The sequence below is a fragment of the Musa acuminata genome, chromosome BXJ1-4 (genome assembly GCF_036884655.1).
Source record: "Musa acuminata AAA Group cultivar baxijiao chromosome BXJ1-4, Cavendish_Baxijiao_AAA, whole genome shotgun sequence".
In the NCBI taxonomy this organism is placed as follows: Eukaryota; Viridiplantae; Streptophyta; class Magnoliopsida; order Zingiberales; family Musaceae; genus Musa; species Musa acuminata.
Genome location: NC_088330.1, coordinates 35,112,815 through 35,130,862, shown reverse-complemented (window position 1 = coordinate 35,130,862; position 18,048 = coordinate 35,112,815). Strand labels below are relative to the sequence as shown.

General features: G+C 39.8%; 1 protein-coding gene across 5 annotated transcripts in view; it reads left to right on the top strand.

Annotated features, from left to right (window-relative positions):
- Positions 1–18,048, top strand: part of LOC135658591 (callose synthase 7-like) — a 60,085-nt gene that overhangs the window by 14,814 nt on the left and 27,223 nt on the right. The window contains exons 10-17 of one of the 5 annotated variants that reach the window (XM_065176130.1): positions 2,454–2,588; positions 2,733–2,809; positions 2,877–3,057; positions 5,925–6,044; positions 6,135–6,252; positions 6,389–6,720; positions 6,812–6,864; positions 6,947–7,007. In XM_065176130.1, the coding sequence (XP_065032202.1) occupies positions 2,454–2,588; positions 2,733–2,809; positions 2,877–3,057; positions 5,925–6,044; positions 6,135–6,252; positions 6,389–6,720; positions 6,812–6,864; positions 6,947–7,007 (1,077 nt within the window). The remainder of the gene's footprint in view (positions 1–2,453; positions 2,589–2,732; positions 2,810–2,876; positions 3,058–5,924; positions 6,045–6,134; positions 6,253–6,388; positions 6,721–6,811; positions 6,865–6,946; positions 7,008–18,048) is intronic. The other 4 variants (XM_065176131.1, XM_065176135.1, XM_065176132.1 and 1 more) reach the window with 4 other exon arrangements.

Here is an 18,048-nt window from a genome sequence, read left to right as displayed (position 1 = left end):
GAAATTCACTACCAAACTATGATAATTCATAATTCTATTACAAGTTTACGACTGTGAAGTAGCCATTACCAAGATATATGTTCTAGGGGTAAAATAGGCCATATTTATATAGTAAACTAATATACCTTGTGGGGGACTAGTTTCTTTTCTGGAAATCTTGGAATCTCACAAAATTCCATCTAAACACATGTATATAGCTCTCTATAAATCTCACCCCTGATGACTTAAGGGCTTTCCCAACACTATTTATAAAAAAATAGGACTTATATACATACAACATAATATGACTTTAAACTTGATCCATTGTAGCAATTGAAATGAAGACCAAAATTCATCCACAATAAAGGACAAAAGAAATCTAACCACAAAGTATTTGTCTTGGACCAACCAAGTTGGGACCCCCACAGGGAGTTGTGTGACTACCTTGTAACAGTTTCCCGCCTATCATATCCTTCTTGCCTCAAGATGGAGGTCCTTGTGCATGTAAAGGGACAACAATCATCTGCTTCTTTCTCCACTTTCATTTCACTAAACTTAGTACAATGTAAACATTGCAGAAATTGGTCTCCAAGTCAAAGAACAAAATCATTTAACTGCTTGTACTGTGACTGTGGTGGCGAATCAGGAGGCTCCATTGTGTTAAAATTGCAGCGATTTAGTTTCCCTTGACCTCTAAAATATCCATCTTCAGTTCATTGTAGGCTGCCAAAGATTGTTGGAGACCTTTGCACTCTTTAGATAAATTAGAAATTTGTTGCTGTTATGTTCTCCTTTGTAGTCCTTGGTTGTTGTAAATCACTATTGTCAAGGTTGTTTCATTAGATGTCAAAACACAGTTCGAATTGGATCAAAATATGAGGTATGAAAACTAAGCCTTCTGATCAGTTTGCCGGGAAGGCTTCCCATAACTGATGAATTGCTATGTGACGAAGTATGTCCTGTTACCTGCTGTGATCACGTGGGTGCATCAAATTCCAGCAGACTGACAGTCATCATAAAATTGCTCATTGTACATTAGAGGTTTTGGTTTTTCATTAAATTTTTTTAGGAGGGGGTGTTCAAAAAATTGTTTAGAGACATTGTCATTGCAAGAAGGTACCATCAACACTATCAATGCAGGAGGGTACTCTATTCACTTCATGGACTAAATACTGTCCCTGGAAAGCCTGCAATTCTATACTTACCATAAATTTATAACAATATCTATATGCATTCATCATCAAAATTTGAGTTGGGTTAGAAATTTTGGAGACTTCCATTTAGATATACATAATTGTCATAAACTTAGTTATAGTATTGCGGGGGATTGTTAAGGAAGATCACCTTTCTCATATCAAATAATGAGATATGACCTGGCCATTAGGTTTTCTCTAATTCGACGAGTGTGGACCTTCCAAAGATATAAAGAAAGAGATATCATACTGCTAAATGACAATAATTCTACTTGAACAATCGATAAGACAATATTAAGACCTTCTTTAAGACGTACAATATGCAACATATGCAGTAAACTAAGCAAGAGTTCTCGTTTTTAGAAATCTCTGAGACCTATAAAATCATAGCCAAAAACATATTTATGACTTTCTGAAAATGTCAAAACATCCTTTCACACTGACAATATACAATATATGTCTTAAACCAAGGCAATTTTCTTTTCTAAATTCTATGAAACCTGTAAAATCATATCCAAAAACACAACTACAACTCTCTGAAAATGACTATTAATGGCTTGAGGACTTTCCCAACTGTGTCTATAATCAAAATATTGTTATAAATAAGAATACAGTTCAACATATGACTTTAAATATCAACTATAATATTAAAAAATAACCATAAGAAAAGCAAAAAAAGAAAAAAACAGTCCATCTGAAAGGTCCTTGTCTAGGTCAACCAAATTGGAGTTCTCACAGCGGTGGTTTTGGTATTGACTGCTTCATTGCACAAGGCTAAATATTTAAAAAATGGACTCATAAATCTATGTCAGAGTTCTCACAGCGGTGGTTATGATATTGACTGCGTCATTGCACAAGGCTAAATATTTTAAAAAAATGGACTCATAAATCTATGTCAGATGTTCTTTTTAGCTTGAAAAAAATGTTGTTACGGAAAAGTGGAAGAAAGGAATAACATAATTAGACCAATAAGGCTATCTTGGCAAAAGTACTTTTATATGCTTGTAATTCTAGTGGCTTCTGTTGACTCTTTTTATCTACATTTGGCGCCAGTTTACTGTTTTTCTTGACACCTCATCATATGTGGGTGACACAAGTGAATCCTATGAATAAAAAAAATGCCAAAAAGATATATATCTGCCATCAGACATACCAGCACACTAAGTCTGATCGTATTTTTAGGATAAGAGTTTTGTTTAATGTTACTTAAGGATCTTGTTATGTGTTTTCTTGCCTCCGATAGACAGTGATCTAACAGGCTCTTTTGATGAATCAAATAAGATGGCAGATGAGCTCTATGGAACTATAATTGGCAATGTCAAGTCTGCTAGTGGAGGTGTTTTTGAACCTGCATATAAAGGTGAAAGGTCATTTTTGCGGGATATTGTGACTCCCATCTACAACGTCCTGCTTAAGGTACATATAGGCTCCTACACGTACGGGAGTATGTTTTTCCTCAGCTCAATTAAGTACTCATCTAGTTATCGGGAGTATGTTTTTTCTTTTTTCCTGAAAAATAGCCAACAATGAAATCTCTCTATTTCTTCTAAAATGCAATAGGAAGTCCAAAGGAGCAAAAGCAGTACTCTTAGCCATTCACGATGGAGAAACTATGATGATCTGAATGAATATTTTTGGTTTGTATCCTTTTTATTCAAGTTGTGTTACTTAAGCTGTCTAGGAAATAAATATCCTCTTTTGCAGGTCCAAAGATTGCTTTGATAAATTGGGATGGCCAATGGATACTCGCGCGGACTTTTTCATGGATTCAGTGTCCATACACCCAAAAATTGATGATAAGTTTTTTGCAGATTCAGAGGCCATACACCGAAAAACTGAGGTTAAGTTTTTCACAGATTCAGAGGCCACACACCCAAAAACTAAGGTTAGGGTTTGTGCCTGCATCTATTGATGACTTCTGTTAGTTCTTCCTTTAGGTCAAATTTCAAATACTGGTTGGCTTGGTACATGGTGACCGGTATTGACCAGTCTGATCATGGATAAATATAAGACCATATAGGTTGGTACTAGTATCGATTGGAATTTCGGTTCGAAATTGATACCAGTCAGGAGCCATATTGGTATAGTACTTGTTCTGTAGTGTATCAAGTGTTGGAGCGGTTGGTACGGCCAGCCTAGCAGTTGGCAAAGTAGGGGCAACAGAGGAGGTGGAGGAGGAGAATAAGGAGGTGGAGAGGCAGCACTATGCAGATGTCATCGTATTTTTTATGGTTATGGCTAGGAGCAGTGATTTAAAAAGCGCTAGGCGTCAAAAGGCGCCAAGGTCCAAAAACGCTCGAGGCGCTAGGCGCTCGCCCAGGCGCTCGCTCGAGCGAAGCGAGGCGCTAAAATATAAAAATATATAATATAATTAATAAATATAATTATTTAAAATTTTAAATAAAAATATGCTATTAAATTAAGAAAATATATTAACAGTAGTGAAAATTAATCATTTCAAATAAACTTAATATTAACAGTATATTGTATATTGAGCCTGCTGACTGAGAAACGAGGAAGCAGCGGCGAGCGGCGAGCAATGGTAGTGGCAGCAGCAGCGGTAGCGGGAAAGGGAGTGGGAGCGACGAGCAGCGGGAGGCGCGAGCGGCGACAGAGGCAGCGTTTGCGAGCAGCGACAGCGGCGAGTGGCGACAACGACAGCGTTTGCGACCAGCGACAGCGGCGAGCAGCGAGATCGGGATCGGGATCGGGATTAGGGGTGGCAGCGGGTTAGGGTTGGGTAAGGGTTAGGGTTGGGTAAGGGTTATATCGGTTTAGTTGGTTCGATTGAACCAACTAACCAACCGAACCAGACCTAAAATCCTGGTTCGGTCGCCTTGGTTTACCCAGGCGCTCGCCCAAAGCACCCAACGCCTAGGCTTGGGCGAGCCCCCAGGCGGCGCCTGTTTGAAGCGTGCCGCCTGGGAGATTAGCGAGGCGCTCCGGCCTCGCCTCGCCTCGCCCGAGCGCCTAGGCGAGCGCCCGAGCGCCTTTTTCAATCACTGGCTAGGAGAAATGGTTTCTTGCTGTCAAAACTATGACAGAAATAGATCACATTTACATGTTAGATGGAGCAATGAACATGTTGCTGGGATTGGCTGACTGTTCTAGTGGTTCTAGATGAGTCATTTTTTAGGAATGCAGAATATGTGAAGTGCACTTGCCTAGAGTTTCCATATTATGCCTGTCCAGAAGCTACATAAGGTATTGAATGACTGGGTAGATGTCTGTATGCCTAGGGGAACTTTCTCCGAGGAAGAGAATGGTATTAAAAGCCATTTGTTGTATGGTACTCAAAAGGCCAGCATTGCTAGGTTGAGAAGAAGAAATAATATATCCTTGGGAAGAAAAGTAATGGTAATATTTGAGGGTAGAGGTTCCAGAAGCTCTATGATTTGATGGTTGGATGAGTGATTCAACTCAGAATTTCTTGATGATTTTTTGATTCAAGAAAGATGATCAAAAATAGATTTGTATCAACACATTATGTAAAACAGATAATCCATGAAAACTTAATTACTGAATGTTCCTTTATCACCATGATGATTCTTTGTCCAGTACAAACTTATCTTCACATATATTAAGTGGCGTGAAGTGTGAACTACTTTGATTCCCTAAATTAAGTGGTGTGGTTGTGGATTCAGAGGCCATACACCCAAAGACTGAGGTTAAATTTTGTGCCTGCATCTAGTGATGGCTTTTGTTAGCTCTTCCTTTAGGTCATGTTTCTAATACTGGTTGGGTTGGTACACGGTGGCCGGTATTTACCAGTCTGATCAAGGATAAATATAAGACCATATAGGTTGGTACTAGTATCGATTGGAATTTTGGTTTGAAATTGATACCAGTCAGGAGCCATATTGGTATAGTACTGGTACTGTAGTGTATCCAGTGTTGGTATAAATTGGTGGTTGGTACGGTCAGACGAGCAGTAGGCAAAGTAGGAGGTGGAGGAGGAGGAGAATGAGGAGGTGGAGAGGCAGCACTATATAGTTATCATCGTATTTTTTATGGATATGGCTAGGAGAAATGGTTTCTTGTTGTCAAAACTATGACAGAAATAGATCACATTTACATGTGAGGTGGAGCAATGAACATGCAGCTGGGGACTGGTCTAGTGGCTCTAGATGAGTCATTTTTTAGGAATGCAGAATATGTGAAGTGCACTTGCCTAGAGTTACAATATTGTGCCTGTCCAGAAGCTACAGAAGGTATTGAATTACTGGGTAGATGTCATTATGCCTAGTGGAACTTTCTCAGGAGGAGAGAATGACATTAAAAGCCATTTATTGTATAGGACTCGAAAGGCCAGCAATGCTCGGTTTAGAAGAAGAAATAATATATCCTTGGGAAGAAAAGTAATGGTACGTTTGAGGGTAGAGGTTCCAGAAGCTCTATGATTTGATGGTTGGATGAGTGATTGATCTCAGAATTTCTTGACGATTTTCTGATTCAAGAAAGATGATCAAAAATATATTTGTATCAACACATTATGTAAAACAGATAATCCATGAAAACTTAATTACTGAATGTTCCTTTATCACCATAATGATTCTTTGTCCAGTACAAACATATCTTCATATATATTAAGCGGTGTGAAGTGTGAACTACTTTGATTCCCTAAGTTAAGAATGGACTTTTTTATGATTAAAGTTGGTCTTTCTAACTGTTTTCAATCTGTGATGCTTCTGTTTACATGGGAGAGTATAAAAGTAATCTGTTTGTTCGTTTCATACCACCGTTTTATGGCAGAATGACCAATCTCTTAGAGGAAAGAGGAAACCCAAAACAAATTTTGTTGAAATTCGTACTTTTTGGCACTTATTCAGAAGTTTTGATCGCATGTGGACATTCTTTATATTAGCCTTCCAGGTATCTTTCTATTTTTGAGAATGCAAATCTTGTTCTTAGACAAACACCGGTTGATGCATTTTTGTCATGCTGTTACATACTTTCCCTCAGGCCATGCTCATCATTGCATGGAGTCCCTCGGGATCACTGACAGCATTGTTCGATCCAGATGTTTTTAAAAGTGTTTTAAGTATCTTCATAACTGCTGCACTGCTAAATTTTTTTCAAGGTACGATACTTAGATCTTGAATATGTTCTTCTTCGTGTCATTGAACTTTCACATCAGCTGAAGTTAGGGACATTAACTTTGTTCATGGTATTCTTTTCTGTTTATTCTCTTGATAAAATCTTCATGGACTTTGCAGCTGCTCTTGATATTATACTTAGCTGGAAGTCATGGGGAAGCATGCAATGCAGCCAAATATTTCGATACTTACTAAAGTTTGCAGTAGCAACTGCATGGATAATAATTCTTCCATTAAGCTATTCTAGCTCTGCCCAGAATCCTACAGGACTCACAAAATTCTTTAGCAACTGGGCAGGCGATTGGAGAAGTCAGTATCTTTACAGTTATGCAATTGTCATATACATGTTACCAAATATATTGGCTGCTATGCTGTTCATGCTTCCACCTCTTCGGAGGGCCATTGAACGCTCCAATAGGGTTGTTATTATTTTTCTCATTTGGTGGGCACAGGCAAGTGTTTACTGTATTCAAAATCTCAAGGACATGTTATTGGTTCTTGAGTTAGACAAGTTCTTATGAGACTTGTTCTTTATAATCTCAGCCACGGTTATATGTAGGAAGGGGCATGCATGAAGGCATGTTCTCGCTTCTCAAGTAAGATATTTACATCTTGGTTTTTCAATTTCAATTGGTTTTTTGCTCCACATAATGTAATACTATGCTGCTGATTTGGCAGATATACACTTTTCTGGATTCTGTTGCTCATCAGCAAACTTGCATTTAGTTACTATGTTGAGGTAATTGTCATCCAGTTTGCTTCAGGCAGAGAAACATTTAGGAATTGTCGGATAATATGCTTTTATATAGTTGCAAGTTTATTCAGATGGTGTCATTTTCATACTGGTGTTGTTTAGTATTCATTAACTTTCTTTTGCACAATGATTATTTACTTGGAAATATTTCTAAATCAGAAGGTTCTAGCCTTGTTTTCAGTGTACAAAAATTTTGTTATGTATACAACATGTGGATGACTTCTTTTAGGTACTATACTTCCTATTTAGGGATCATTCTTTGTAACTCTCTTTAGGTGCTATACGTACTGGTATTTCGACAAAGCTAAAAATAAAAAAACCTTTTCTAGAGTTTTTTTCTCCTAATTTGTTGATATATAAATTATATTTAGAAAAGAATAATGTGTATCTAAGTCATAAATAAATAAAAAGTCTAGTTTATAAGTAGTAAAAATTGAATTTATCTTTTTGAATCTGTGAAGGAACAACTTTGTCACATGGGTGTCCATCAAAGGAAGTTGGTTCCATTGATCTTGAATCACCTACAATTTCTCTTTTATCCTAATTCCTTGGTTATGCAAATCAAGAGCTTGATTATCACTAATCGCTAATTAGTAATTTTATTAACAACAATGTGAGAAAGATTGGGAAAGAGAATGAGAAAGTTCATAAGAGTAAGTGAGAAGGGAGTGGAATTTAAAGTCTCAAGGAGGTCCCAATGGTCAACTTGATCGTTGGGGCTTGGTTTGATCCATTATGGATTCAAATGAATCAAAATATGGTGGTTAGTGATCCATGATCTCAATGGTTATGTGTCGACACCAATCAAAATCTTAAGCTGGTAAAAGTATAGTTTGGTCTATATCATTCGATACACCACCCTTGTACAGATCGAAACAGTCAGTTTTTTGCACAACATTGGAAAAAGGTTGGTAAACGTACATGTCAACTGACAATTGGTACGTATGGTCCATTTTGTATCATTTCGGGTAGTGTATCAAACAATGCTCCTAATATTGTCGAAACATTATAACTAGTTTCTACCCATAACAACCATGCAATCTATACTAAATATCATGATCCGGTTTGTTGTGATAATTGACGCTTCAACTTGTTGAACACGAACTATTGCTCCAAAATGTTTAAGCCCAAGTTAATGATAGTATACTCATTTAGGCTGATAGACCAATTTAAATCTTCTCCCACTTCCTGTGGGACTAAACAAGCTAAGGGTGTTACAATGACTTTGCAAAGGATTTCAGAAAAGTTTATTCTAGGCAAAGATAATAAAAAAAAGTCATCAATTAGTTGACTTAGAAATTCTTTGAGTTGTATTGAAAATTGAAATGTCTTTTGGTCTTTCTAGGGATTCTTTTTGTATTAAGTGCACTCATTTACTATTTAGGTATTCTAGAAGTCACATTTTAAATTTTTAAAAGACATACTAAATCGTCAGGAGATTAATCTTGGGAATAATTGCCTTCATTAATTGTACCAAGGCTCCTAAACCTTTATAAATAGTGGAGCTTGTTAATTGATCAAACATTTTTAGATTTGAATGAAAAGAATTGTATCTTCTCTTGTCTCTTATTTTTCCCTCTTATCTCATATTTCTCTTTCTTTCTCTTTCCCTCTCGTTCTCGCTACTTCCTACTCTATTCTACATCAGTATTGTATTAGAGCCCCACAAGAAACTTGCCCTGTACCCCATTGAGTTCCAACTAAGAGCAAAAGCTTCGATCAACACTCAAGGATCTTTGCATCTCCAACGTTAGCCCCTTGCATGTGGAGTTAGACTTTGGGGCGATTATTCCTACGGAATTGGTGGACTAGATAGCTCTCAGTGCCGGTTAAATTTTTGAAAACTTTACTAATAGTGTTTTGTAGGAAAGAAAAATGGTATATTTCATTAGATCGCGATTTTTATTGCTTCTCCCCCTTGTTTTCTACTCTCCCCTTTAGCTATAACTACAGTACTAGTAAAATTTGAACCCTTGAAAGTTCTAAAAAAAAAAAAACAAACAAAAAGTGATGAAAAGAATGGGTACCATTTGAAGCATTGCATTTCTACGTTGTGCATTGCAACAATTAACAACCTCATTATCAAAGTAGCATTAGAATCATGACTAGGCGAGGTGAAAACCAAGCCAATCCTGATGAATCCCTAAACCAATAGAGTAAGGTAAACACTTTTAGGACCAGACTAGTAGATCATGACACAATGTTGAACCAATTATGTGACCAAATGACCCATGTCTTAATAGCTCTCCAACATCTTGAAAAATGACCTATGAATAAGGAGGTTGATGAATCAGTTAGGCAACATGTCCATTCTCCATACTCCATAGCTTCAAATAAAATAAAAACTTACTTCCAAGGCTCAGTTCGAACAAAACCTAGGTCCACCTATAGGGCACTTGTTTACAGTCATGCTCGAACAATTCCTAATGACCATGCTTTTGACCTTAATGATGAATTCCTAGAATTTGTTAGAAATTCACAAACCTGAGTAATGGGACAACGAGTTTGGTTTGATGTCAATATGGGGGGAAATGGCTAGAAGAGTTAAAGTGGATTTGTCGGACTTTAATGGTGGGTTTGACCTAAATATGTTTGTTGACTGGTTAGATAGCTCTCAGTGCCGGTTAAATTTTTGAAAACTTTACTAATAGTGTTTTGTAGGAAAGAAAAATGGTATATTTCATTAGATCGCGATTTTTATTGCTTCTCCCCCTTGTTTTCTACTCTCCCCTTTAGCTATAACTACAGTACTAGTAAAATTTGAACCCTTGAAAGTTCTAAAAAAACAAAAACAAACAAAAAGTGATGAAAAGAATGGGTACCATTTGAAGCATTGCATTTCTACGTTGTGCATTGCAACAATTAACAACCTCATTATCAAAGTAGTATTAGAATCATGACTAGGCGAGGTGAAAACCAAACCAATCCTGATGAATCCCTAAACCAATAGAGTAAGGTAAACACTTTTAGGACCAGACTAGTAGATCATGACACAATGTTGAACCAATTATGTGACCAAATGACCCATGTCTTAATAGCTCTCCAACATCTTGAAAAATGACCTATGAATAAGGAGGTTGATGAATCAGTTAGGCAACATGTCCATTCTCCATACTCCGTAGCTTCAAATAAAAAAAAAAACTTACTTCCAAGGCTCAGTTCGAACAAAACCTAGGTCCACCTATAGGGCACTTGTTTACAGTCATGCTCGAACAATTCCTAATGACCATGCTTTTGACCTTAATGATGAATTCCTAGAATTTGTTAGAAATTCACAAACCTGAGTAATGGGACAACGAGTTTGGTTTGATGTCAATATGGGGGGAAATGGCTAGAAGAGTTAAAGTGGATTTGTCGGACTTTAATGGTGGGTTTGACCTAAATATGTTTGTTGACTGGTTAGATAGCTGGTTAGATAGCTCTCAGTGCCGGTTAAATTTTTGAAAACTTTACTAATAGTGTTTTGTAGGAAAGAAAAATGGTATATTTCATTAGATCGTGATTTTTATTGCTTCTCCCCCTTGTTTTATACTCACCCCTTTAGCTATAACTACAGTACTAGTAAAATTTGAACCCTTGAAAGTTCTAAAAAAACAAAAACAAACAAAAAGTGATGAAAAGAATGGGTACCATTTGAAGCATTGCATTTCTACGTTGTGCATTGCAACAATTAACAACCTCATTATCAATGTAGCATTAGAATCATGACTAGGCGAGGTGAAAACCAAACCAATCCTGATGAATCCCTAAACCAATAGAGTAAGGTAAACACTTTTAGGACCAGACTAGTAGATCATGACACAATGTTGAACCAATTATGTGACCAAATGACCCATGTCTTAATAGCTCTCCAACATCTTGAAAAATGACCTATGAATAAGGAGGTTGATGAATCAGTTAGGCAACATGTCTATTCTCCATACTCCATAGCTTCAAATAAAAAAAAAAACTTACTTCCAAGGCTCAGTTCGAACAAAACCTAGGTCCACCTATAGGGCACTTGTTTACAGTCATGCTCGAACAATTCCTAATGACCATGCTTTTGACCTTAATGATGAATTCCTAGAATTTGTTAGAAATTCACAAACCTGAGTAATGGGACAACGAGTTTGGTTTGATGTCAATACGGGGGAAATGGCTAGAAGAGTTAAAGTGGATTTGTCGGACTTTAATGGTGGGTTTGACCTAAATATGTTTATTGACTACTTAGATAGCATGGAATCTTGTACCAGGTGGTATGCTTAATGCTAGTGCAAGTTTGGTATTCACGAAATACTTGGCTAAATATCGCTTGATACAACCTGGTCTATGTATTGGTTAGTGGTCACACTAATATATTTATGCCCAACTAGGTTTTGCAACCCTGGCCTGTTTTATATATTAAATAATTCCATGTGATGTTTTGAATTTCGTGATCAACATCTTTGTACATATAGTAGGGTGTTGTGCCGTGGTGTCATGGACAAAGATGTAAATGAGATGTTTGATGTAATGTTCATGAATATCCGTATCTTTCGGTTTTGTTCATGTTTTGCACAAGCATTAGGTTTGCAGTAACCTTGGCAACTCTAGTTTGGTTGGCTTTTATAGCCATTTCAGGCTTGTAAATATAGGTTGTTTGTAGTTATCGTGCAAAATCAAAACTTCCCAGAAACAAGCTATCAAAGCAGCAATTTTAGGGGTTTTCTAGCTTCGTAGAGTAGTGTGGAGTGTCAGCCAGTACAACACCCAGGAGCTACCCAGGTGGCACATGGCCGAATGAGCCTTTTGGTAGTGTCTGGGGTTGGTTCGTTGTCTTGTTTTGCAATAGTGTCATGTGAGCACTTGTGAGGACTTTGGGCCACGACAGACCACCTTAGATCCTTTGTCGTGTGACTGTTCAGAGCTTGCGAAGTCCATATTTATAATTTGCATTGCCTATCAAGTGTTTGTTGAAAGGGTTGCTTGTGGATCCCGAGTTAAACACTTTCTCTAACCTGTCCATTTGTAGGTCTTTAAGGGACCTTAATAGGTTTCAAGGAGGTTGACTCTCAGCGGACGGACGCGCAGGGGTGCCGCACGACTTAGCTAAAACCAACTAAGTCTGTGACAAATATAGGGGAAGGAGTTACTCAGAAGAGCGGGCGTCCTATATTAACATTTAGAGGAATGGCCAACCCTTCGTGCGAGAGGTACCACGAGGACAAGTGAGCTGGGAAGAACGTATGACGCATAAAGGTTGGGATGGTTGAGTTCAAGCTACGACTCGACGTTGGAAACCAAACTTGATGGTGCTCAAAGCAATTGGGGCACTTGGCAAAGGATAAGATCATACAAGGTGGGATAGGTTGCTCAGCGACTGAAAGAGTTGTGCGAAGCTCATAGAGGTGAGGGGAATTGCTAACTCGAAGAATTCAGTACTCATGCAAGGGTTGTCTGGGATGGTGTGCTTTCCGTGGCCATCCTAAGGCGATCGAAACTCGACGCAATGGAACATTGAAACTTTCTCTTCGGTATGGGAAGGATACGCCCATAGGAGGCTAAAGTGTGTAGCGTGTTCAATATGTTGCTAGGCCTCGAGGGGCGCTAGGGGCTATATTGGCGAAGAGTCGCAATTTAGCAAGTGCGTTTGCGGGGATGGAACAATGCATAGTTTGTTCAGCAAGGCAGAGTAGTCTAAAGGGATGGTGGTCTTTGAAACTTCCAACAGGAAGGATGCGAAGAGAAATTACTCCAACGAGATAGATATCCAGGAGAGATAAGTCCATCTTCTCCAGAGGGAGAATCATATGCAACGAACCACACATGTTGAGGAAGGGTATTTCAAGACAACAATTCCACAAAGCTCAATGGATTGAGTGATCTTACATGAGGTATGCGTTGGTGGACACATTACGAGATCAAGTGGGGGAGCGGCCTAAGACAACACGCGATGAAGGCACACTTAGAGTCGATGTGGAGATCATACTCAAAAAAGGGTTGACATGTGGAATGGTGGGCACAAGGGCCACCTTTAACTTAATACATACCGAGGGACGAAGTAACTTGGGTGGAACTTGGTGAAATGCCCAAGCCACATGATGAGAGTCGACATAGAAGATGAAACATGGAGCAAAGGCATGAAGCTTTTCTTTGACAGAGGTTAAAGACATGAACTCTTGAAAAGGCAAGAGCGGGATCATGTCGTTCCATAGGTCTCTCATTCTGATGGAACAGACTCAACCTGCATGGTGCTAAAGTTGAAAGGATCTTCAAGGCACATGCATCTTATCTTGATGTAGCATTTGACATAGGAACTAAGGTGACTCAACTTGCGGAGGCGAAGTTGGGTTAAAAGGCCTTGACATGGAGCAAGTGGACGCAGAGGCATGTACTCTTGAAGAATATGACGTAGTGTTGCCATTTGAGTTATTGCGAAGGAAGCAATGCGCAATAAAGATTGTGTTGGGGGCAAAGGCCTTGTATCCAAACATTGACACACCAACATCAGCGAAGTCGGTGGACTTTGGGAGCTGTTAGGCGACGAGCTATACTAGAGCTATGCTTCGTCTGAGTGTGACCCAAGAGCAAGTGGACGAAGGTCGATTGCCAAAGGAGCGAACACAATCGGAGGTGGTGGAGGCCCTGCAATGTATTGGCAAAGGCCACATATGGAGATATTACAGTTCGAGTTTATCTTACAAAGATCAAAATGCAATGAAGATGTCATCAGGAGGCGATTTGGTGTAGCAGATCACGGTGGAATAGTTCGAGGTAATGCCACACACACGAGAGAAGTCCCGTGAGGGACTTGGTTATACAGAGGTATGATCTGGAGCTACTAGGAGCTCCACTTCGGTGACAACACAACGACAAGTAGGGATATATATTCAAGAAATGAATGCCATGGTATTACAAAGGTGGGTCTTCCGTACGTGTATCGAATTTTGCATCAGATGAAAACCTTAGTCATCAGTATATAGGGGTTGTGTACCATTGAGGGAGAATTCTAAGTGTAAGTATGATTGGAACAACTTGAGAGTTGGACTGCTTCAGAGCTTATATTCGCTTATGGAAGCCCGACAAGTCAGAGGACAAGGTCGAGTAAGAGAATGTTGCTACTAAGGAAGCTAAGGAGAATGAAATTGGCGTAAGCTCTACAACATAATGGCAAAGGCCATGCATAGGAGTTGAAGTATGTCTTTCCATTGACAAAGAGAATTAACTCGGAGAACACAGAGGTGTTAAAGTAGGTGGTTGAAAGGGGTGAGGAAGCGATGACGAGTCCAGAGGGACTCAGCTACCTAAAACTAAGCGTCGGTTATAATGAAGGTGGACTCGGAGGAGTGTCACTTTGTCGCAGAGGCGGATCTACCGATCACGAAGAAAGGGACGTAGGTGCAAGGTGATAGACATGAGCATGACAGCGTTATGGAATCGCAGAGGCGGGACTTCCGTGGAGTCATCAATCCCTCGCTCTCATGGAGGGAGAGCGCTTGGTTGTGTAAGGGGCCGAGGAGGTGGTGAATGCATAGGCAGTCTCCAAGTACCAAGACAAGGCTAAAGAGTAGAGGCCAAGGAACTTCATAAGATTGGTGTTAACAAGCTTCTCATCAAAATAATTAAAAGTGGAGGATTTTGGGTCATTGCAGGAGTGCTCGACTAAGGAACGAAGTAGGTAGTACGTGGTACTGTACCTTTTTTACTCAAACGAGTAGACACAAATGATGAAGAAGATGATACAATCCCAGAGGCGACTAAAACTATTAGAATTTTGCTCCAAGTTGGGGTGAATTTTTTTTTTTTTTTGGGCAAAACTTCTTGCATTCTATAAGTTCGATAGCAATGAAACGGCGAATCACAGTAGCTAATTCAATGCAAGGAGTGTAAACACTTTAAGTGCTTGGAAAGTGTGAGCAAAGAGCAGGCTAAGGCTAGTAACTAGCTCGATGCATGGAGTACAACCCTTGAGGAGGCGGGCGAAGTCGAGTAAACTTTGTATTTTCAACTCCTAATAGAATAAGTGAAATTGAGGATCTCGGTTCTCTTATTTATCCAGCAGAGGAGCTCTGCACATGTTCGAAGACCCTTCGAAGAACTTAGCGGAAGACAACAATTGTCAAATCCTCACCAATGGTGATCGGTTCTATCGAAAGTAGACTGTCTGTTTCATTTCCCAATGAAATACCAATCAAAAGCAAAAGTGACGCAAAGTTACTTGGAGGCGACAACTAAGTGGAAGAGGAATCGATGGGCAAATTTTGTGGAGGAAAGACCCCTAAAACTTCAAGGTTTGTGAGGCGATACTCGTTAAGGCTGTTAGGGTTGATCTCTTTAGGGGATCGGCCTCCTTGGAACTCTATAGGGGTTCCTCCCTCCAAGTTGCTGCTCAAAGGCTGTAGAAAATATTCATCTATTGCTTAAGAAAAGAGAAGGAATACATGGCTATTTATAGGGCTTCTAAACCCTAACTCCTAATAGGACTCCTACTTAAGACTCTTACTTCTAACCAACTCCTAATAGGACTCCTACTCAAGACTCCTATTCCCTTACAACTCCTAATTCTTCTCTAAGAAAAAACCTCCTACATGAATGTCCTTCTCAATTAGGACTCTCCTAGCTAGAGTCTTAATAGACCCACCCTCTTCAAATCAGCCTTGTCCTCAAGGCTGAGATTCCATGAACTCAGGGAACTGGGTCTTTAGCTCCTCATATGGTTCCCATGTGGCGTCTTCAAGTGGTAGATTATTCCAATGCACTAGTACTTCAGTAGAGGGATGTCAGCGACGCATCACGATCCTGCGATCGAGGATGGCTTGTGGTTGGGCTTGAATAACTCCATCCTTAGTTGTGTTGGGCAATTGGATCTGGGGTGACTCGTGTTCTCCCAACTTGGGCTTTAGGCATGATACATGGAAGACAGGGTGAATTTTGGCATCCTCAGGTAATTTAAGTCTATACGCCACGACTCCAATACGCTCTGTGATCTGATAGGGCCCATAAAAACGTGGGGATAGCTTCATGGAGGCTCGAGTGTTGATAGAGAGTTGCTTGTATGGTTGTAGGCGAAGATAAACCCAATCTCCCACTGAAAATTCTCTTTCACTTCGTCGTGTGTCGACTTGCTGCTTTATTCTGGCTTGAGTGGTAGAGAGATTATCTTTTAACAGTTGTAAGAGTTTGTCCCTATCAATCAATTCTTGGTCAACCTGATCTACCTTGGCTGAGCCAATTACATACTTTGGAATCACAGGGGCTGGTCGACCATACAATGCTTCATAAGGGGCACATTTTGTAGATGAATGATATGTAGTATTATACCACCATTCGGCCCAGGGAGGCCATTTCGCCCACTCTTTTGGTCGATCACTAGCGAAACACCGGAGGTATGTCTCTAAGCACTTATTTACTACCTCTGTTTGGCCGTCAGTTTGTGGATGATACGCTGTGCTCATCTTGAGTTTGGTGCCTTGTAATTGAAATATCTCGGTCCAAAATTTACTAGTGAAGATCCTGTCACGATCACTTACGATGGACCTTGGCATCCCATGCAGTTTAACAATATTTTCTATTAAAATCTGGGCAATACTGGCAGCAGTGTAGGGATTTCTCACAGCACAAAAATGAGCATATTTCGTAAGTCGATCAACCACCACGAGAATCGTGCTTTTACCTTTGGAAGATGGCAACCCTTCAATGAAGTCCATGGAGATGTCAGTCCACACTGAGTCTGGTATGGGTAGTGGTTGTAGCTTCCCTGGATTTGCCACAGTTTCACCCTTGTGCTGTTGACATACATTACATTGTGCCACATATTCAACAATAATTTTTTTCATCCCTCTCCAATAAAAATTTTGCTCCACTCTTTTGTAGGTTCTTAGGAATCCAGAGTGCCCTGCTGAAGGTATGGAGTGCATTTCATGCAAGATGATTGTGATGCAAGGGGAGTCAGGTATAAGCACAATGCGACCTTTGTAGCGTAGATCTCTTGAATCCCAGGTGTAGTGGGCTATTGCACTTGGATCCTCCTCCAATTTTTTTATGATGTTGCTGATCTCTGGATTCTTCTTCCATTCTTCCCTAATGTCCTCGAGGAGACCGGTGGTAGGAAGGGAGATGGCTGAAACCTTAGCTTGTTCAGGTAGTCATGAGAGTGCATCTGTAACAACGTTTTCTTTCCACTTTTTGTAAATAATTTCATAATCAAATCCAAGAAGTTTGGTTACCCATTTTTGCTGCTCAGGGGATGATATCTTTTGATCTTCCCATAGTCCTTAACAAATTTTCGGTAATAGCCCGTTAGTCCAAGGAACCCCCGCAGTAATTTCACGTTTGTAGGTTTCGGCCAGCCTTGCATTGCCTCAATTTTTGTTGGGTCTACCGCCACTCCTTCTTATGATATTATATGCCCAAGGTACTCTACTTTTTGCTGGAGAAAGCTGCATTTTGGTTGCTTAACAAAAAGAGTATTTTCCCGAAGGATCGTCAAAACAATCCGTAAATGCTGAAAGTGAGTCTCAAGAGAAGGGTTGTAAACGAGAATATCATCGAAAAATACCAACATAAATTTACGAAGAAAGCTCCGAAAAATATCGTTCATGAGACTTTGAAAGGTTGAAGGAGCATTAGTGAGTCCAAAAGGCATTACCAAGAATTCATAATGGCTATCATGTGTGCGAAATGCAGTTTTTGGAATGTCATCGTCACATACCCGAATTTGGTGGTAACCGGATCGGAGGTCCAACTTTGTGAAGACTCGAGCTCCTTTCAATTCATCAAGAAGTTCATCCACCACTGGTATTGGGTACTTGTCCTTGACGGTGATGCCATTTAAAGCTCGGTAGTCGATGCACATCCGCCAAGTTCCGTCCTTCTTGCGTACAAGTAGCACCGGTGAGGAATAGGGACTGCAACTTGGCCGAATCACCCCTGTTTCAAGCATCTCCTTTACGATCTTTTCAATTTCATCTTTCTGGAGGTGAGGATATCGGTACGGTCGAGTGTTCGCTGGTGGCTTGCCCGGAAGGATTGGAATTCGATGGTCATGTTGCCGAGAAGGAGGAAGACC